A 23,224-nucleotide genomic window follows, 5' to 3' on the forward strand; every position below is an offset into this window, starting at 1 on the left:
GTCTATGCGCACGAAACGACAACGGACGACTGTTTTAGCGTCACAAAATGGCGGCCCATAACGCCATTTGGGGTTACCATTTTTAATCTAAGTATAAAAATGCGGTTTGGTCATAGTTTTATTTTTATATTTCATAAACGTTATAATTAAGTCTTATAGTCCATTATTTTCCAATTCTTAAAAAGAAAATCAAAACGTATTATTTTATATTATAACTGTATAAGAACAGATTACGATACTTGCCTGTTATTTTTAGCACAGCACTACAAAATATAAACCGCTGACATAACCTTGTAATAGCGCAGTATAGATTTAGAAAAATATTGTTTACCAAGTTATTTGACACTCAGTTTGGCACAAAATTATAACATTCATTGATTATTGATATAATAATGTTGTTTTAATGCTCCTCAATTGTTAAAACGGTAAACAACCAGCAAAAATATTTTTATCGTAACTGCAACGCCATTGCAAAGTTACGTCGTCAGTTCAATCGCGACGTGTCAGGAACGCATTCTCTGAATGGCCGAACTATAGTTGCATCAATATTATGTCGAAGATTCTCTTTATATTGTTGAGTTTTTTTTTACAAAAATAGACTTTAGCTAACTGTGTTATGGTTCCAAACGGTTTGCATCGAGTGTTTGTTTTTAATACTCTATTGCTACTTCCCTATTATATGTACCTATATATATATCTTTTGAGGTAACAAGTCATATACCGAGCTATAAACAGATATATTCAATCTAGAAATCCATTAGAAATATTAACTGTGCCAGTTATATAATCCTGCAGAAAGCCTCGCAACCAACCCTTAACTAGCAGTTTTCCTGGAAAGTCAGGAACTAAAGCAACATGTTGCCATAACGAAGCCTTTACCAGCAAAGCATGGAAATGCACGTCAGAACCGCCATTCAAACGCCATGAGTACACCGTCATGGTAAAGCATAGGCTACATTTACACTTCGAGCATTAAACCAACTGGAATCGCCATTAGTGTGTCAAAACCTCTGCCAAAAGTAATAGATTGCGACTCTTAGAGTACCCACCACTGTCAACTTAAGTCGGCCGACAGTTTTTTTGTTTAGTATAAAGATTTTCTTTTAAAAAATCCCAATTGTTGGGTCCACTATCGACCGATTTTTGAGCTAGCAGTGTGGGTACGCTTACATGCAGATGCAATGCAATGGTGGCAAGCTAGTATGTGTCAATTTTATCGTATGCTCAAATGAGATTAAAGCACTACTTGCTTCTCATCCCACTTGTCATTGGCAGAATCGTAGAATTGACATCGACACGGATTGCCATATACAAAAATAGAATAGAATAGAGATTTGCCTCGCGTTCTCCTAGTAAATGGGAAGACTCTTTCACATATACATATACATCTGTGCTCAAAGCGTCTCCAGCTGGTTAAATGATCTAAGCATACACGGCATAAACGGGTCAGCTTCAAACGCACGCCAGCCATTCATTACTGCACCGCCAACCAATTAGGACGAAGCGAAAACATTGCAACACCCATATATCATTACCAGTGCAAAAAAAACGACCTAACCTCATTGTTGGCGCCGAAAAATTATGAACGAAATTCAAGAGAAAAACCCTTTTATTAAAATTACATAGCGTTGTTTGAGTGTGTTCTGTTTTTATTTATTGCGATTTATTTCTGTGTGCTATTTAATCTGTGTGACATTTGATAAGGGTAGGGTTATGTAAGTTAATGTAAAGGCTGGTTTTCACTGAACGCGTTTGGCGATTGGCCGTGCAAAAGATTATGTTATTATATCTCTTTTAATATTTTATGTTAATGGCCGTCTAAAGTAGAGTTGTAATAAGACCCTATTAAGGTATGATTAAGATGGTGAAGTTGTTTGTGTAAAGTAAGCCAGGTTGCGGACGCGGCTGCTACAGGACGTTTTAGAGTATTAAAAGCTCACATTAAAATATGTAAGAGGAAATATATTCTACATATAAACTTTATTTAAAAATTTCCTTATGGGCAATTACGTTTAAACTGAATATATTTACATACATGCCACAATAAGTGCGATTAGTATTACCTAACATTGTTATAAACGCAAATCCTTAAATTGTATGTATACCTACGATCAAATATGATGCTAGAATTTCTACATACATAAAAACAGCAATTTTTATCATCATCATCCTCCGAGCCTTTTCCCAACTATGTTGGGGTCGGCTTCCAGTCTAACCGGATTCAGCTGAGTACCAGTGCTTTACAAGAAGCGACTGCCTATCTGACCTCCTCAACCCAGTTACCCGGGCAACCCGATACCCCTTAGTTAGACTGGTGTCAGACTTACTGGCTTCTGACTACCCGTAACGACTGTCAAGGATGTTCAATGACAGCCGGGACCTATAGTTTAACGTGGCATCCGAAACACAGTCATTGGTGTCTAAGATATACTTAGAAAGTACATACAAACTTAGAAAAGTTGCATTGGTACTTGCCTGACCTGGAATCGAACCCGCGCCCTCATACTCGAGAGGTTGGTTCTTTGCCCACTAGGCCACCACGACTTCCACAAACAGCAATTTTTATAAGCCCGCAAAATAGAACGTTGAAAAACCGCAATGTACACTCACCCTTAACAAAATCACGTCAAACATTCATTTGTCAGGGCTCATCGTTATGCTCTCCCATCAAGATAATTATGAATAACAAATATTTACGCCCGATAATGACTGCCATAGAATTCGTTAAATAAATAATTTCACTTTATTTGATGTCGATCACAACTGGCTCTTTAATTGCTCGGCAAAATATTTTGCCTGACTATCATTGTGGGAATAAATATCATTGGAATCAACTATTTGTTTGTTTTATTTTGTTTGCATAAAATGTTTGCGTCATTTTCAATATTTAATGAAAGTTGATTCAAAATAAATGTTAAAATAAGTCGGTTTGAATGCTAAATACAATAAATTAGTTTTTTACCTAGGAGAGACCTAAATCATTTTCAGCTGAATAAAATCTGTCAAAAATTAAATATAGTCTGTGGATTGCTTCCATTAGAAAATAGCAAAGGAGATGGCCAAATTTTCATAGTAAAAAAACCCAGAATCGACAGCAATGAAATGCTTACCAATAGGTTCATTATGATAGACCTTTGATGGTGCCAAAAACTCCAGCCTGAAATCCATGGGGTATAGGAGCTATATCATATTTTCACAAAAATAGGTCGTTGAATTTATATTGATTTTAAAGATCATTTACATCAAGGAACATAAAAAAAAATCTATGTACACTAAGATTATACTAGCCAACAGTAATATCCCCATAGTTACTGAGATTGCCTGGTGATTAAAAGGTATTATATTTAACCACTCCAAACACGAAAGCACCGACCTTACATACTTGGAGAGGTTTCGCAGTTATATGCAAACTTCACAACTGGCTATAAAACGTCTTTTTAAAAATTGTCTTTGAAAATCGTGCCATGTGACATTGTCAAATGTAACAAATGACTTAGCGATGCAAAACGGTCCAATCATGAGTCTGCATTCAACTTCTAATGAACATGAAACAGTAAAAGTAAACTTTTCTGTGAACTAAAATCATGATCGAAAAAACGTTATAAAAAGAGAACCCCATGGTTTTTAGATGATATGAAATACTTTTTTTAATCCTTACATTATACTGAATCCAATCGTACATATGAAGTTTCTGTCGACTCTGGGTGTTTTTTTGGCCATCTCCTTTAATCAAAATCCAAATTTAATTTGAATAGGTTGAGTAGTTTTGACGCGAAATCGCGACAGACAAAATGATTTACAAAATTATAGTTAAAATCAAAATAATGTATTCACAGTTACATAGATTTATATACTATAGTAGAAGCAATGAGAATGCAAGGAAATAAAACTGAAAATAATATTTTTTATCTAATTTATTTTAAAATCCTGCATTGTGTATTTAATATTTAAAAAAAAACAGTCAATATTTACTTAATCCACTGAATTCGCTGTAGCAATCATCAATACTTTTTCGTATAATATCGAAATAAAAATGCAAAAATTCAGTACTCAAAAAAAAAATAATGCAACGCGATGGACGTCACACGAAAGCATCAACACTGTTTTTTTTTTATATTTTATGTAAAAAGCACAAATTTTGTACAACACTGTTAAACCCCTTGAGGATTACACGCATAATCCGTGTCAAAAACCAAATTACACAAATATTTTTGCTGAAAACCACCACAGTTAAAAAAATACAGCATGAAAACCGCACCTCTTTTTTTGTCACACTAGGTACCAATTTATAACATGTTACATCACAAAGAATTACCAAACGAGAGTATTTTTCATCAAACTGACCACGGAGGTCTCATATTAAATGTCAAAGGTTCTTATAATGCTTAAAAGTACAAAGGACATTTGACATTTGGCTGTAGCCCAGTGTCAGTCTAAAACATTGACATATAAATAAAGGGACAGGAAATGTCACGAAAAAAACGTGCACACCTACTGTCAGTCTGCAGTCGTAACTAAAATGGCTGCCATTACTAGGGTTGTACCGCTACCGGATTCAACAAATATCGATATTGTATTCTAGTTAGAAGTATGTACGAGTCTTACTGGGTGCATAAAAATAACCGAGTATAAATAATCTCTTCGTCATAGAACTAACTATCACATTAACTTCACTGATACTAATAACCTCAACAACATCAACCAAATGGGAGGAGTCATTTCAGTAGGGTGATACCTTTGAAAAAAAAAAATAAACAGGCAAAGTAATTATTTATTATTTCAAATAGCCCTATGAAAGTTCTTTCACGTCAGACTAGTTGCAGGGTGCCAAAGATTCGGTCCTATGAAGAAGAATCCGCAAGAAACGCCATAAGGATACTCTCTTAAAAAAAAAACAATAATTTAAAATCGTTTTCAAGCTATTCGTAAGAAAGTTATATAATGCAAATGGAGCTAATTATGTATTAATCGATTGTACAAAACAATTTTAGTGCTAAGAAAAAAATATTTATACAATTCGAAATCTATACTCGGTAACTAAGTTCTCAAGCAAACATTGCAACTTGCATTCCGATTTGCTCGTCTGTGCGGAAGCACTGCCGTGCCCGTGGTCGCCGTAGAAGCATCATGTGAAAATAAAAAGGCAAAACATATTATTTTCAATAAAATATGTCTTTAAAATCCTGAATTTTATAATACGCCTTTTTAATCAAAATGTTTTTAACTGATGTTTTGTTGAAAATAATACACAACTCTGAGGGCTCAGTGTCTTAGGGACAGTAAGTTCTGATGTTAAAATTTGTAAAAGCAGACTTATTAAGTGGATATTATATCGATACTATTATGACAACTGCACAGCACTATGCCAATATAACATGTTATTGTAAACAACATTTATTTCTAAATATAGGTTTTTATACAGAAATAAACCAAAATATAAGTACTTTCACCATCAATTCATGTTCCCGTAACATATTTTTTATAAAATGTGAATTATTTTATGTAGTTTCTAGCAAAAATAGGTTCCTAACCTGTGTAAAGACAATCCAGCTTGATTTTGGTGCTTCCTAGCACCACACTTCACAATACAACACATAGGCATATTCGTTGATTATTTCACTATTGAAATAGTAAAGTCTTAAAAGTAAACACGAGTGATATTCTATAAAATAGCAAAAATAAGTCACGAAGAGCACCTATTTGACAGCACAACTACCATGACATATATGGCCAGATATGGCACGCAGAAGGATTTCAAAAGTAAATGTCACCATTTTACGCAATCACAAAAATATTGTTGTCCCTGTTTTCAAATACACTTATCTGCTTAGAAAGAGTGAGACAGAACTATGTTGCATAGTTTGTTTCATATTTATATAACTATAGATACGTCAATATCAAAACGGCGTCTCCTTATAATTCTAAGCTCGATGGTCTAAAATGGTGGCTACAAGTACATAGTACTTAAATATTCTTCGTTCCTCCCTTGCTGTGGTGTACCTACAGCTCGTTTTCAAAGAGATGTACCCTAAATTACAACAATGGTAACATGATAGGCTAATTAGGTATTTACCGAAGTTAATTATGTATCGAAGAATCTTCAAATATCCTTTTTAGTGGGATTTTCAATGAAAATTACCCCTTTGTAGTAAACACTTTTGTTCTTTGACGACATAACATTTTATGTAAGTACGTATGTTCAACACAACGAACTAGAAAGTTCTCAAATGTATGACATACGTAGATAGAGAATAGAGCTATTCTGTAATACATCAGAAACGGATACTTGAACAAAGATCCTGAAGTACTCCCCACCAGAAGTCTGTTGACACACTCGAAACGAAACGCAGAAGCCGAGCGGAGCTATCATAGATACTACATGCACTTTTAACAAACAAAAATCAACCTTACTCATTCGTCATAAGGACTAATCCATCCGCAAAGTAAAAAAGTATTCTACAGTCTGACAAACCAGAACTGAAGGTAACCGATGCAACTGATATTGAACTTTATTGCGTTGCAATAGGAACCGCATTGAGTGCATTGTAAGAGTTGTATAGAGACACAATAGCATCAAATGTGGACATGGCCACGCAAAGCTGTACCTCATTTATCGATATTGTATCTACCTTGGGATGGGCGATCATGTCGCTCAATGTGCTAGGAAGCAAAGTAGGGTTGGGAAATGAATCGATAAAATTATCTCTATCTACATTTTTTTAAGCTTAAATTAGAATTAATCATTATAATAGGAATAAATGTTCTAAATGTCAGATAAAACAAAATCCTACTTACATACCTAATCATAAAAAAATTTCAACTAAGAATAAATTTAAATCTGAAGCTCTGTGATAAAGGATTATCTTAAATCCAAGTGGATTTCATTTAACTCTTACGACTTGCTCATTGAATAGAATTCATACCTCAAAATATTTCAACAAAAAAAAAAAAAATCTAAAACCACATAAGTAAAATAAAATCCTTCACAAAAATACTATCGATACTTAAGACCTACAGCACTACTTTAGAAGCCGGAAGCGCGCGGCATTTTACGATCTGTGCAACTGTCCGCTAATGTACGCGACTGTCCCTCCAGTCTGGTGGGAACACACCAGTTTGTCTTCACGTATCGAAATGTATGGCAAGTACAGTCGCGTGCAACTTCTTTTGTGTGATCGAATTACTCAAATAACCTTGCACATACACACATACCTATTCTGATAATTTGCTTACGTCTAGTGGGACAGTCGTGCATTGAAATGTTTTCCAATGAATGGTCGAATTTGTCGGGATTATAGTAATATTGAGAACGGCTTCTTTTGTAATACTACCTATAGATACCTTTGTTGTATTCAGTATGCAATTGTTAGAATATGTATTAATTGCATATTCAAATTCAATTAACCATAACGCCAAAGTTTAAGTTAAGGATTTTTTTTTTAATTACCTAAAAGATCATCAAGTTCGGAATATATATATAATGTGGACAACATATTAAATTTCTCTATGTACTCCTATACGCATTTAACTACTATTTATGTACATATAGTCACACAGTTAGTCCCGCCGTCTTTATGTAACTACAGCTATTTCACGGTAGCTCTCCCTTCTGTCTAACGTATGCCTAGCTTCGTATTTCCAGACGTATGAGGTAAGCCGCTCGCACTAGGCACACGCTTTTGTCCTGTCTAGCCATTACAAGTCACTGTGACGTCAGTGTGTACGTCATTGTGACGTCATGTCTGTGGTTAACACTGCTGTGGCCGACTGTACACTTGATGTTTGAATTTCTTGATGTTAGTTCATGTTAAATTGGCAAAGTTCTCTTTGAAGTAATTCTAATTTTAGATTGGGTACCTAGTGTTTGGGTAGTTTGTTGTAAATATCAGTTGCTTGAAAATTGATGTAGTTAATGGTGTTGGTAAACTACCACGTAGAAGTAATCAAATCCTAAGTACAAATCTTATTGTGTTTCCAGTGTTCGAATGGCTTCGGTTATTAATTGTACTGAGCCCTTACGACCTTGCCAACTAATATTACCTATGCATTATTAACACATTAAAAAAATATAACTTAAAAAAAAATAGCAAATACCAAAACAATTTCCATCTCTCTGAAAATACTGAACAAACACACATGCGAATTGAAAAACCTCCCTTTTTTAAAGGCGGTAAAACACAGACATACTATGAAAAGGCAATAATCAATCAGTAGCAATACTGAACAGTAACCAGCAGTAATTTCGCTGGTAGTTACCGTCATTAGTCAGGCACGCCTCAGCCGGGATTGCAAAACAATTCAGGAATTTTGGAATTTCAATGGCAAGTAGACAGGCCCTGTTTGCGCGAGAGATATTGGGGGTAACATTTACATACGTTAATCTGTTCAGTGCTGACATACTGGTTCTATCTAGTTTTAGTTGGAGACATAATTGGTATGATAATGCTTTATTTAGTCTTTGAACATGAGGGGGTAATACAAATTGTCTTCAAAAGTTACCATTTGTGTAAGCTACTATTGACTGACTATTACTTACCTTATGTATATCCGCGGTTTCACCTGTATCCTGGGGCAACCTCTTCCCGTACCGTATACTTCCTTCTTGTAAAAATGTTTCCTCTTTATATAGAAAAGACTATGTAATATAAATGGAGGTTTTAATTTATTAGTAAGTATGCTAAAAATTATAGCACGATAGTACGCGCCAGTACTTACAATCAATCGAAGGTGCGACTCCATTCATCAGTATAGTGTTGATGCACTGCGGTTGTACACTCGCGTACAGCTTGCAAACCAATATTACAACAACGTAACTATTTTTCTTCCGTATTCTGTTTCTGGTAGCTAGTAAGTAAGATAGACCTGTACATTACAATTTACATGTAGTGACTGCTTAACATACTTAACCAGGAAGCAGTGAATGTGGTTTGCTGAAGATCGAGCAAAGTGGCGAACCTTGGGGGCCTTTGTCCTGCAGTGGACGCCTTCTAACTGAAATGACAACCTACACAACCTATTTAATAACCAGTGTAATAATATTATCTTGTAACATATGAGACAGATTTTCTGACTACCAACCACATTTTACAAAAATGCACAAGAGATTTTTAAAACGTGAATAAAAAATATTGTTATTACTATGTATTTGCTACTTATGTAGTTGAGTGTACAAGTTACCTGTATCGAACGATTTTATTCAGGGTCTGATTGAAACCGTTGTCCGAGGTCGACGTACTCCATTGTCAAGTACCTCCTACTACTTCCATTATGACTTTAATGGGACCGACCGGTAACTTTTATACTCCAGTGGTTGGTAATGTAACATTCCCTTAACAATGCTATGAAAATCTCCGACTACCCAAAAAAGGGTTAGATTTAGTTTTTTTGTTGTTGTGAACCCGATTTTTCCTCTTGGAAATATGATTTATAGCTTTTTTTTGGTTATTTTTCGGAGCATAAAATTTTAATTGATTGTTGAAATATGTAGGTGCCATAAAATGTTTATATAATAATATAATATTTGGATGCCCATTTATTTTCCTAAAATTGTTTATCAAATATAACATTTACATTTAAATCCCGTTTTCCAAACATTTCAACTCAAAATAATTAATACCCGAAATTGATCATTTTCAAATCCTCCATTGAAAAGTTTTGCTGCCGGATCGCCGGATGCCCAAATATTTTGATCAAAAGCGCTATTTATTGATAACGTTTGACAAATTGATATCAATTATTATTTGATCCGGATGAAACCGGATTAACTTCTCGATCGGCGTCCATTTTACGTCAATTAGCGTCAGTGACGAGTAGGGGCTCGGAAGAAAGGAAATAATGGTGCTGGCTGAATATTATGCAGATTTATTATAATACGATCATAAGACTTTTTTATTTATTGGATATTGTAAAGGCGTCGTCGGTTAAGCCTTAAAACATAATCATAAATTAATGCGATGTAACGTAGAAAAATAGCGACTATGAAAATTTTGGGATTGCAAGTTCCAAAGAATAAAACCTCAACTACAGCCAGAACTTCATCATTACTTAATTCTGTCACTAAAAAAAATACCAAAATTAAAGTGCAAAACAAACTAAACATTCCTATAACATACCTAGAGAAATAGACTTCCACTGTGGTCACTCTACCAGCATATCGGTAGTTTATGTCGAACAGGACAGTGGTCTATCGTCGTTACAGGACATTACACATGTCACAGTCTACGGGAATATCGAATGTGTTCGCTTTTCCTGAGATAATGTTCCTTTTAGTGAGAATAGAGTGTTTCGATATGCAGTCATTCTGTAAGATTTCAAGTAGTTTTGTATAGCTTTTGCTATTAAATAAAATATTTTACGTCTTTTATTTTAGTTAACATGTTTGTAACATTTTTATTTATAAAATGTTGACTTTTTATTTTTATAATCCTTTTTTTTATATAAAGAATCAGCCTTTTTTATTTATTAAAATACTTTATTTCTCTGAATAAAAATGTATGAAATATTCCTTTAAATTATTACCAAGGTATGCGTTCCTGAAATTCAGCTCTCCACATACGTATAGATGCAAAGCATCCTTTTTAAGGACTTACCTTACTTGAGCAATACTCTTAATAACTTCAAAAGGGAAGGCGTTTCTTATGGTTAAAAATAGAAGCATTTCATTAATAAGAACAATGTACTTTTGATAAAAATAAAAAATGCGTAAAGCCCGAGTGATACTGCGAAAAATGTTGACCTGCAAAAATTTAGATTTTTTGGCATAAATAAAAACAAACTATCGTACCCTGAGCCAAAACTCACAGACCACTAACGAACTCCTAAAAAAACATACAGAGATATATGCACCAAAATGTTGATATACGATGTTCGCGCTTGTGTATTTTCAGTTTAGATTTTTAGACTTGCAGATAGGTTATTTATCTTTCAACCGGATAATAGTCATTTGTTCCTCTTTGACACCAGAAACTTTCACAAAAACTATTATTTTAACCAACTAAAAGTAGCTTAAATTATCGCATCCGGATCTAAAAAGTAGTCTTCCTTTATAAGTGGGCTATTTAACACTGAAATATCTTTTCAAATCGATCGGGCAGGTATTTCCTGAGCTTAGCGTATTCAAGCAAACAACTCTTCAGCTTTATAACAATAGTTAGATAAACTTTCAGCAACTATTTCGATAACACTAACAAACACATAGTAAACAATATACTACCTATATACTTAGTAGAATAGTAAAGTCGTATAGAATAGTAATGAATGAACATTGAAGTATACGTGAACAAAGGATTTGCAGTCGGCAGCCGTATGCTCCTTTGTATGCGCGTATAATAGACCTGGCTGTAGACTGTGTTTATACTACTAAGATATTACGTATTTGTTGGTGCACGCGTTATGGTGGGCTAGGATCAGAGGGTGCAATTGATTTGTCGATGTTGTTAGAGTATGTATCTACTACCTGCTCAAGTACGGTAGAGACGGTTGTCACTTATAGGTTACATTTCTCTTTGACGACTTACTAGTAAGATTATAATGGTTGTAGGTACTATTTTAGTCATGGTATAAAAATAATTTGCTATACTACGGAAGGAATGTACGTCGTATGTACCTCGATGAAAAATCACAATGACGAAAAAAAGTGACTCGGGGTTCTGACAGTCAGGTTTGCGGTTGTATTCCTACAAATTATTGAAATAGATATTTCTAATTACCTTGTATGTACCTTAAATATTCCACGAAAAACATAGGAAATCCGAAAATATAAACTGAGGATAATGGTTTATTGTTGATATCAGTACGGTTACAAAGTTTCAGTGGTTTTACAACACTACAAACCGCAACCACAAAAATTGCCGCCACAATATATTTATGTTCATTCAATAATTAATTAATTCGATATCCATATGCACAGTTCATTATAAAAGGTAAAATTAATTTCAATTATTCACCAAGTCAACGGCCTTCTCGTTTAAAATAATAATTTTATTATTAATATCGAGCGTGCATTAATACGCCTCTGTTTATTATTTCCTATAACAATGAAAATATTGTGCTGAACAAAGGCAACAGAGAAAAAATCGGTAAAAAATCTTTTAAGTTAAACGGTTTTATATCTTATGTGCACTGAAAAATAAAAAATAAAAAAAACAGTTACTTACCTATAAACCTACGTAGGTGGTCCCGGTCATATTAGACTCAAAAAAAAACGTGGGGCCCATTCCGTAACTATTGTTGTAATACTTTCTTCTAGCTAGAGGTATAATAGGTGTGGATTGCATCGACTTACTATAATCATAACTGGAGATTTTGACAATCAATTATCAGCCGTAGCGGCTTCATCAGCGAACGCCGAGCTCACGATCTACCAAAGTATAAAGATATGCTTTGCCATAAGTAGGATTTCAGAGGGCCCCACGTTTTTATTTTAGTCTTATATGACCGGGACCACCTACGGAGGTTTATAGGTAAGTAACTGTTTTTTTATTTTTTATTTTTCAGTGCACATAAGATATAAAACCGTTTAACTTAAAAGTTTTTTTACCGATTTTTTATTATCTAGTTTTTAGTATTTAATGAAAATGCCTACCGAATATTCTTCATTCTATACATGGGTCAGCAGCGGTGAGGGAGTGCTAGACTCTTACTGACTAAAAACCGTTGTTTTTCGTCGTAGGCCTTTTATGTACCACGACCACGGTAACTCTTTAGGACAATCCCGCAGCCCAGGCAGGCCTTGGCCCTGTTGGGCCCCGTTGGGGTTGCTGACAGTATTCTACTTGAGTAGCCCTTTCATTTGATACCCATATTGAGGGGGTTGTGGAAAAATATGTAATCCGCCATTTTGTACCGGCGGCCATCTTGGATTTACAATGTTATTGATATTACTATATTGTATTGTCATCGGAATTAAAGGTGTGTACCAAATTTCAGATCAATCTGACAACAGGAAGGCACTGAAATTTTAATTTCTAAATTTGACCCAAGAATGAATAAATAATAAATAAAACAAACGGGGTGAGCTAAATATAAAACCGTTTAATAAAAACCGTTTAATAATTAATAATAATAAAAAAAAACAAATGAACTCCTAATATAATTTAATCTTTGTATTAAATTAATTTCTGTTGTACGCGTTATTTACTTTGATGCCCATGAAAAAATGGAACAACCTGTAGGGAAGTGTATGCAGGATATTTTTCGGATCTTAAAATGTCTTATACTGTCGAGCTTTTTATGTGCAGAAATTCTTCAACAAAATAACTTCTGCAATATTATATACTTGTTAAACCATTGAAATATGTCAACTGAGGACCATCAATGTTACAACCTGTCATTCAAACTTAAGTAAACTTTGATACTTACTGAAATACTTCAATGTAGACAGAAGTAAGTAACACATAGACAGGCAAGTGAATATAACAACATTTATATTGTATGCTGTCTAGGATATTCTGTGTCAACACAAATACACACAGAGTCACAAAAGAATCCTCAATCATAAACATCTTTGTGACGAAAATAACGACCATTTTTCCTAGACCTATGCCATACAACTAAGTTAACTCCCTATTGAAACAACCAAAATGATCCCGAGGAGATAGGCAGCTCATCTTACACTGGAGCCGTTTATTTCGCGACAGATATTTTCGATACGAAAGTATTCTCTAAATATTTGTTAAGAAAATAGAGAAAGGTGTAGGAAAAATGTCACAAAAAGGTTTAGCCGCATAAAGTCGAACACAAAAGTGTTATAGAGCAATTTTGTTTTGATCTCTTGTTTATTGAACGTATTTTTATATACTTCTTTTGTTTGACATGACATACGTGTAATTCTGGAAAGATCACGCCAATTTTTTCACAAGAATAAGCAGAAACAAAACACTGTCATTTGTTTACCTTCACTCGCGAAAATCGTATAGAATTTATAGGTTTTAGATGGTTTATTTCCTACGATTCTATTCTGAATACGAAATTTGTACATATAAAAGAGGCTGACGCATTATCCGTCTCAACAAAAGCGTTTAAACTATTGTGAAAGTGCGCAAGAATTCATTGGGCTGCCAACTTCCATGCCCCGTGAGTAATGCACTCGACAACTTGTTATAGTTGAAGTTTTACGAGAAATTGCTCGGTAGTTCTGTTAGACTATTTGTCTGTTTATTATCTTGTTGATTCGGAACATTGCTGAAGAAAGTTTGTGCAGGAGAAATTTGGCCTTACAATTTATGAAATAAACTATATGGCATGAAATGTTTTTGTACTGAAAGTTGATGCAAAAAATAAATACGCGGTAAAATTGAGAACTTTCCCTTTTTGGGAAGTTAGTTAAAAGGTTGATAGAACATAATGATTTAGGTAGCTGGTATCATGCTGGTATGTGGCTAGGGATTTTTTCGTAATTACTTCAAAGTCCTCTCTTGAAGTAATATTCCTAATAATATTTAGTACATAGCTTAGGCATAGATAAAAGTAAAACAATGAATTTGATCTTTCCAAAGTAGCATTTTTAAACAAAGGATAGTTTCCAAAATTACCCTTACTTAACCACACAAAATTCTTACAAACCATCTTACAGCTTCAGCATAAAAAACGTGCACGCAACCTCAATACTCATTCACGTGTGGCGCTCATTTTCAGTCGTATCTCACGTTCAAAAGACGCGTCCCTCCTCTTTGTGGGCGCAGTTCCGTTGCAACAAAGCTGTTGCGTTGCTAGATGAATGCTGGTAGCTGCACTTAGCTTTGCCTGTTCCTTCTAGTGTTTTCTATGTCTGTGTGCTGTGGTTAGGGTAGGTGGGAGGAAAGAGTTCGTGTTTTAGTATGGTGTGTAGATTTTTTAATACATATTTTAACAGACTCTTTTCAGAGTCTGTGTGTCCTAATCTTGTTTATTTTAATTTGGAAAATATATTTTTACTGAGTACAAAAATGACATTAATTTTCTTAAAGCCAAAAATATATTCAGATTTAATATTACTTTTAGTATCAGTACCTAGTCAGAAACCTGTGGTAAACTACTGAAATCATCTACAATTTATTAACTGTCATAAAAGTATCTTATTTAATAAAGGCCCCAAAAATTCTATAAAGGGAGAATCCTTACACAAAAGTCGGTCGCCACTTAGATGCACATTACCAGTTATAAGCGGATAATACCGGATTAAGCCAGCTTGAACTGGTGCAGGCAGTTCGTTGTTAACGAGATTTGAATAATGTGAAACAGGCCCGCCGTAAGCGGGCGTGCAGCGCGTGCACAGCACGCGGGCGGCACGTCCTAGGGGGCGGCAAATCTAGCGAGTTATCACGTAATATTAAAAAAATACAATATCTTTTTACTTATGATTTGATTTCAATATTTCCGAACACAGCAATAGCGCTAAGAACTTACTTACACTGCCAGTTTCAGTTAGGTACATCTGTTAAAAGGACATTTTCAAAATAAAAGATTCTTAACCAGTGGCGTAGTGCGCGGCAAATGCTATTTAGGGGCGGCAAAATTAAACCAATAAAATTTCGGAAAAAGCCGCCCTAGCTTTGGTCGTCTCCTATCAATTTTGACTGTTTCACCCTTTGCATCCCCAAAAAAATTCGCGCTCGCTGCGCTCGCGGCTCCATGTCAGATTTCGCATTTTATCTTAGTTTAATTGTTGAGGCATTCAATTCCGAAAAAATATTTTTCGCGCACGTCCGTTATGGCTTTTTATGATATGTTTACTTCAAGAAAACTCTAAGGAAAAAATCGCGCTCGCTTCGCTCGCGGCTTTTGCACTTCACTTCTGTGCATGTCTTACTTTTTGACTTTGCTTTGTTAATTTACAGTGGTTTTTATTTGTTTTGTGTCCTTAGACTAAAAAATTTTCGCGCTCGCTCCGCTCGCGCTTCCTTACATAATGGCATGTGTCTTATAAGTTGACTTTTCAACGGGAAACCCACCAAATAGCATATTTTACTGAATTTAAACATTGTTATAGATATTTAAGTGCGTTAGTTTAAGTTAATCACAATCTTTCAATACATAGAGGCCACTTGGGTAATGATTGCACTGCATTGATGCCCTAAGCAATTGCTTAGTTTGCTTGTGGGCTAACCCAGGACTGCTTAGGTTACCTACTCTGAACATTTCAAGTACTTAAATAAAAAGTTATGTGTAATGTATGTTATGTATTGCAATAGTTATTTATCCAAAAGTAGGTGGGTTTTCTGCAATCAGAGCGGTGCATGTACATATTTTTTTCTGTTGGACTGTAACATGGATATGAATGGGCGGAGGGGGGGGGAGGTCCGGACCCCCTGTATCCGCCATATTTTTTGACAAAACGTATGTAGTCGTAGGGCGGCATAATCAGTTTTGCACGCGGGCGAACAAACAGCTAGCGGCGGGCCTGATGTGAAACTTGTCTACTTATGCCAAGCCTGATTTTGAACTCACTTAATATATTATTTTAGCTTTTATGTAATTCAATATGATAGTCTCAAATATAAAAAGACATCGTATTATATGATGGCTATTTCTAATAGAGTGGTCACGAATTCATGAAAGCTTCTAACTAAAGTTACTTATAACTTTGAACAGAAAACAATATGGTCGGACGGCCTAAAATATGTAGGTCCTGTGCCTACTTTTGTGGAAGTAGGTAACCTAAGTTTAGAAGGTGTTCGGTAATGTATGTACGTATGTTGTGTCCCAATGTCCCTTTACACATTAACTTTTGGGCTAGTAATCTAAGTTTTCTTTGTACTTACTTGCTGTGTAGTAATCTGGCAAGAAACACAATTTTGTCTAATTAGTTTGCCTGTCCATCCCATTGCTATTTAAAACATGGTACTAAACAGTATTTACTTGATGATTTAAAGTTAGCAGTGAAGCCGATGAAGCCTTTTTTAAGAACACGTTTTATAATTAGGTAGTAGAAGTCATCATGAAAAGTCAATCAACCATAGAATAGACGTCTAAATTCCTTATAACTCTATTATCATCTTCCAAACACCTTATTTTCATTCAGATTTTCACATCAAATATGTCTTATTCAGGATGTGTGAAATAAATAAGTTGTGCCGTGTATACGTGGAGAACAAAACGACTAGCGGAGATGTCATAACGCAAAATCTCCTAAGAAAGTAGCACGCCAAAATGCTTGTATTCGGGGACGAAGAACATTACTAGCTCCACCTTTATACGTCTTCTTTGGAACTCCCATTTTTCTTAAACTCCATCACTAATCCTGCTAGGTTAGACCAATCTTTGACAGATGTATCAAAGAACCCGACGCCTCGTTTTAACAGTAGGTATGTGATTGTTTTGGTCACGCTTACCGCACGTTAGTTGATCTACAAAAAGGCGCCTGACTTACCTGAATTATGGCATCTCCACTATGTTTCTTTCTTCCGTGGATGTGTACGTTTATAAATTGGTGTCGTTTCTTCGATATGCGATATATCACCTGTGAGGTCGCGAACCGTCGCGTGTCGGGGATCGGTTTGCTTGCTGCCTCTATGAATGGTGATATTTTTTTAAGGGCTGGCACGGAAAATCTATACTAATATTATAAAGCTGAAGAGGTTGTTTGTTTGTTTGAACGCGCTAATCTCAGATTTGAAAAATTCTTTCAGTGTTAGATAGCCCATTTATCGAGGAAGGCTATAGGCTACTTTTTATCCCGGTACGGGAAGTAGTTCCCACGGGATGCGGGTGAAACCGCTGGCAGAAGCTAGTATAAAATATTATTTGGTTCTTTACTGCCTAACGATTTTTAAAAGTAATCGTAATAGTGTTTTTTTTTATCTGGAGATTATATTTTTCTTCTGCACTTTGTTATTTTTTACACCTTATAGTCATTTATCGAACGCTACAACTTAGAGGTAGTATGCTACCTCTTGTCGAAAACCATAAATAAGTTTATGTTTCTGAGGGTTTGTATTCAAATTATATGAACTTGGTAAATCTTTTTTTAATATCTAACAAAAGTCGTGGTGTGTTAACCCTGAAACCGCCAAGGATCGCACACCGATCCCTGGGCTATTTGGAATAAATATCCGTCATATTGAAATATTTTAAAATTGGAATAAGGAAAATATAGTGGCGGCTTATATTGCAGCTTCCTGTATTTTATACAGGGTGTATTCTACTGGGAAATATTGAAAAGAGTATCGATAAAAGACTTCATTTTATTGATTACTTTTTGACTTGTTTGTAGTTTTTTGTAATAAATAACCGCATGTTTCGCATATTGTTATTATACCATAGGTGGATTAACAGTTGTTTTCTCGATTGGTAAATTAATTTATTTTTCTATTTCTATTTTAAAGTTCTTTCCATATCAATCAAATATAGTTTATGTACCCATTGTTGTTTACCCTATAATACAAAATAACTTAACTAATACTGTTTATTTTATTCCATAACATAAATATGTTACTAAAACTAAAAATATATTTACAGATATGTACAAACTTAAAAACTATACAAAATATTAATAAAACAGTTTGTTTTTTATTGGATCGTCTCTTTTTGTCTTCCTTCATCCAATCGAAGAATATAACGTATTTTACGTTAACAATCAGACTCATACAATTTCTTTCAATGTCCCAAGGCAACAATGTGCAGCGAACGCAATCGATTGCGTTCGGATCGCATGCAATGCGCCGTCCCGATTGAATTATACAATGCGTTACCGCGCGCACCACGTTAGACGAGCCGATACGACGACGATACTGTGAACGTAAAACTATATTTAAAAAGTGTCGTTTATAAAGACGTATTTTTTATATGTGAAATGTGTCCTGTAAAACCAACACATAAATATGTTGTTTAGTACTGTTAAAAAAATATAAATAGTTACCTCGGAATAGGGCTTCATTTAATAATTATGTTACCGATTATAAGTTAAAAACTTATTTTTCACCAGTTCGTAGACTATTATATTAATTGATTCGAACTTTGTGACTTATTGACCACATCGCATGGTGTTCACATTTTTGTTAATTTTCTCCATAAGTATACTGAAGCACCGCTAAGTATATAAAAAATATTCTGATAGAGAATAAGGAGTCATTCATAAAAATAAGGATAAAATACCTACATTAGTCGGTGAATGTAAACGAACTGAATTAAACCTCAGTTGAGCAGTTGGATGGAAAATGCATAATACAATGCAGTGGCTTTCAATTGCGATACTTTAGGCTGCCGTATGAATGCTTAGCTAGTATTGTTCATTGTTATCTATGATTTGTAGGGTTTTTATATTATATACTTACTTAAGCATAAAGATGGGCAACTAAATATTATGTATTTAATATTAAACAACTATATGTAGAAATTAAATATTTATGTCTCAAATATAATTTCACCCTATTCGAAATAACAATTCAGCCAGGATAACGTGTTAAGAAACTTACTTACCTATACCTTGTGTACCTTTGCAATTTAATTACAGGATTAATAAGTAAAAAAACACCAAAATAATTATCAATAACATTAAGAAACATACCTCTTTAATGGTCACTCTTTATAGTATACTAACTCAGTTTATTTCCCTATATAACTTACAATAACTCAGAATGTAACATTACACCTTACACAAACCATTATGTTACTCGTGTGTACTACGAATTGTTTGCGTAGCGGTTTTCGTAGTTCGTAGCAGTTTCGTAGCGAATTATTGTAGCATGGTTTTATGATGTAGCGTGAAACCCAGCCTATTGGTTTGTTTGGTCCACATTTAGAGTGGTACATTCGTATCAAAGTTACATAGATTGGTTTTACTTGCATTGGGCAAAATATATTAAGTATTCCATATAGCCAATGAATCTAGTATTGACGTTTTCGCTATAACATAAATCAACACGGCTATTCACTAACAATCAAATATTACTTCCTAAATAAATTAAACAACAATCCACAAAGGCCAAGAAATACAATTAAAACAACATTAAATCCGTGCCAAACGTTAATTAAATTAACAGCTGATTTGAACAACTTCGAAACCTAAGTCGGGCGCCATAATCAAATTCAATCCTCAAACACGGCCGCACCATGAATATTCATGCGGCGGTACTATCGTAAACCGTCATGTCCAATACACGCCGTGTAAGCATACATACGCAATTAATTAATTGCCAGCCAGCGTTAGGCAGCATATGGGACATAGACACGGGTCGGCGATTAAATTTTATGATCGCAGCAGATGTACACTGTTGTTAATGGCCGCATGCAATCAGTGACGCGTTTCGCTAAATTCGAATTTGGAATGACGTTCCGAATTCGAATGCAGCGCGATTTGATGTTGCTTTTACGTGAAATGAGTCTTCATTGTAATTTGGAACTATTTTATAGCTTTTATACTCTGTGGTTTTATATTGACATTTCATTTGTTTTAGCGGGAGATGAGAAAAAATGTTTTTGTCTTAATTATATAGTACAGAATCGTAATTACAAATCAATTTATTTGCATATTATAAAGTAAAAAGTGTACGAACTGCTAGAAATATGAAGACAAACGGTAAAAAACTTGAACTGCTAAAATTATGTAGATCAATTCACAGTTGGGGATTCAGTAATTGGATGACAGCGGCGCAGTGCGGTGCAAGCAATGGCCTAACTTAATAGCTGTCACACATCATTTAGATTATATTGAACGTTATTGATGGGATCTGCATGCTTATTGCGTGTTAATAGGGATGTAGTTGACGTATGCAGTTGAATATGTGTGCAGTTTATTGAGGGTGTTATATTAGGCTGTGGTGTTGGTTAGTTTATTTGAAAAGTAGCTGGGAAAAAGGGAAAAGTACTATACAGCATTTTGAGCAGGCATTTAAATAGATAATATATCAATCGATTAGGTATTTGTTCTCTATATATTATATTGTATCTAATTCACTAAACACAAAAATAAAACGAAATTATATTCAGCGATTTTGTGTTTAATATTTTTGTTACAAATCGAGAAAAATACCTTGACTAGCTTTTGTTTTTTATTTACAATTTGATTAATATTTCATAACCTTGGACTTAATACTTGTTTTTTTCTGACGTAGACGAAGTTGAGTCATTTCACTTGTTTACGTTTTATGAAAAAGAATATTATTACGACGTAACCCCAATTAGGTACAATCCGTGATATTATTGACACTAGGTATAAGTGAATAAGTGATCGATGATGATGAAATTACAGCATTGTTTTGATTACTAGATAGCGTAGCGTGATTTTGCGATTATGTAGAACTAGTTGTTCCCCAAGGTTTTTTAAATGCGGCGATTGGAAAATTCTTCCCGTACCCAGATACAAAATTTCCTGTTCTTTTCTCCGGCTTTTCACTATTTGTGTGTCTTAAATCCGTTCAGTAATTTCGACGTGACTTTACAGAAAGATAACGAAGTTACTTTTGCATTTATAGTATTAGGGCAGGATATTAGTTGCATTCTACGTTATAAAATATTTTATTGACAATACCGTAAGATACAGACAGAGACCACCGTACTTATATTGAGTCATATGACCTTTACCGTTAATTCTCAGTAATTCATTATGAAAAATTATTGTTACAGATAACTTCCAAGGTGACATCGCGATACCCAGTGTGGACTACTTCAAGCCACCAACGAGCGCGCCAGTCAACAAAATCAACAAATCCCTTCAAGAAGAAGTAGAAAGGCTGAAGAAAGAGGTGCTATTAGAAGGACTGCAAGTAGAAGAGGAGGGCCTGCCAGATATACTGAGGAAGAGGACGAAGCAACCACTGCCATTGTCACAGGAGAAGCCTAAGAAATACAATGACGCTGTACTTATGTCAAAGGTATGATGGATAGTAATGGTACTGTTAACCAAAACTGGACTGTGAACCAAAGTTATAAAATACTAAACTCACTTAATTTCAGTTTTTGTGAGGACACTTGCAATAATCTGTGTCATTGGATTAAACTTATACTTACCGTCTGTTGTCATTAGTTGTTTCAGGCAAGTGGATCAATTACAGCTAAAACTTTAACTAAGCCAATTTGTTTAACAAGACATTCCATTTCAGGTACTTCCTTCGGGTTTAGACAAATCGCTACTATTAAAAAACGGCAAATTACCTCCAGAAGAAATGTTAGACAATTACACTATTGCGTTCAATCAAAGTAAATCGGACCACTTAAACCAAACAACGGTACAGGATAACCTGACCGAATCAGAGAGCTTAGAACAAGACGGAGTTCTAGTAGTCAACGTTTCAACTAACCACATACTTAATTTAGAAGAGTTCTATCCTAATATACAAATCACTAATGCATCTAATAAAATGGATGAGATCACTAACAAGATTCAGAGTAATAGCAGAGAGATTACTGGGGACTCTAAGAATAACTTGAAATTTAAGGGTATTCCTGAGAATATAACTGTAGCACCTGCTCCCACTAACGGAGTTTTATCAAATGAGCAAGAAGAAGATAAAGTGATAAATAAAACTGATTTGGATGTGGAGGGGAAGTTGGAACCTAACTTACTGAGGCCTACAGAGAGTCTGCAGAACCTGATGGATGAGAATGGCGGCCGAAGGAACAGGAGACGGAGACGGAGACACGGTAATGGAAGACGGTATGGCTTTAACTTCCATTCTTCTAGACTCTTCCTTAGATAGTTGCTTCATTTACCCTCAGAGAGGTCATAAATCGAGTTCTAAAATAAATTCCAGGCAAGTTTGCGAACAATTTATTGTGAAATGAACAATTGTCAAAGTCATAACTAGGTTACAGACGGATTCTACTATAGCAAGACGGCTTAAAATTTAAAATTGAATATTTAAAAATACTTAAAAATTAAAGAGTTAAAATTTTCTTTCAAAGCATTCACGATAAAAATTCCAATAAGCTTTATTTAATGAAAAACAGATAAATTTTCAACCATAATCTAGTTAGCGTTAATTCGTATTTAGCGCAGCCAAATGAAAAATTATGAGATAGAATATAAAATTCTTCTTTATAAAACGGTCTATGATTAAATTCAGTCCGACAAAGTTCTTGTCGACACGACGGTTTTATTGCTTAACATCAGTGACGTACTCGAGTACAAGAGAAAATTAAAATTATTTATTTACTTTATTGTTTATATTATTTTTAATATGCACTTTGACTCTTTGTTCTGTTTACTGGCTGTCTAGTCTTTGAGGATGCTGCTCATAATGCAATTTCATTTTATTATCCCTTGTTTTGAAAACATTAAAACTGGCTTAATTTTCCTTAAAAGCTGTTT

General features: G+C 34.6%; 1 protein-coding gene across 3 annotated transcripts in view; it reads left to right on the forward strand.

Moving 5' to 3' along the window:
• Positions 1-23,224, forward strand: part of LOC124632055 (tolloid-like protein 1) — an 84,429-nt gene that overhangs the window by 24,437 nt on the left and 36,768 nt on the right. For all 3 annotated transcript variants that reach the window (XM_047166708.1, XM_047166710.1, XM_047166709.1), the window contains exons 3-4: positions 21,541-21,788; positions 22,017-22,570. In XM_047166708.1, the coding sequence (XP_047022664.1) occupies positions 21,541-21,788; positions 22,017-22,570 (802 nt within the window). The remainder of the gene's footprint in view (positions 1-21,540; positions 21,789-22,016; positions 22,571-23,224) is intronic.

This window comes from Helicoverpa zea, chromosome 7, assembly GCF_022581195.2.
Source record: "Helicoverpa zea isolate HzStark_Cry1AcR chromosome 7, ilHelZeax1.1, whole genome shotgun sequence".
Taxonomy (NCBI): Eukaryota; Metazoa; Arthropoda; class Insecta; order Lepidoptera; family Noctuidae; genus Helicoverpa; species Helicoverpa zea.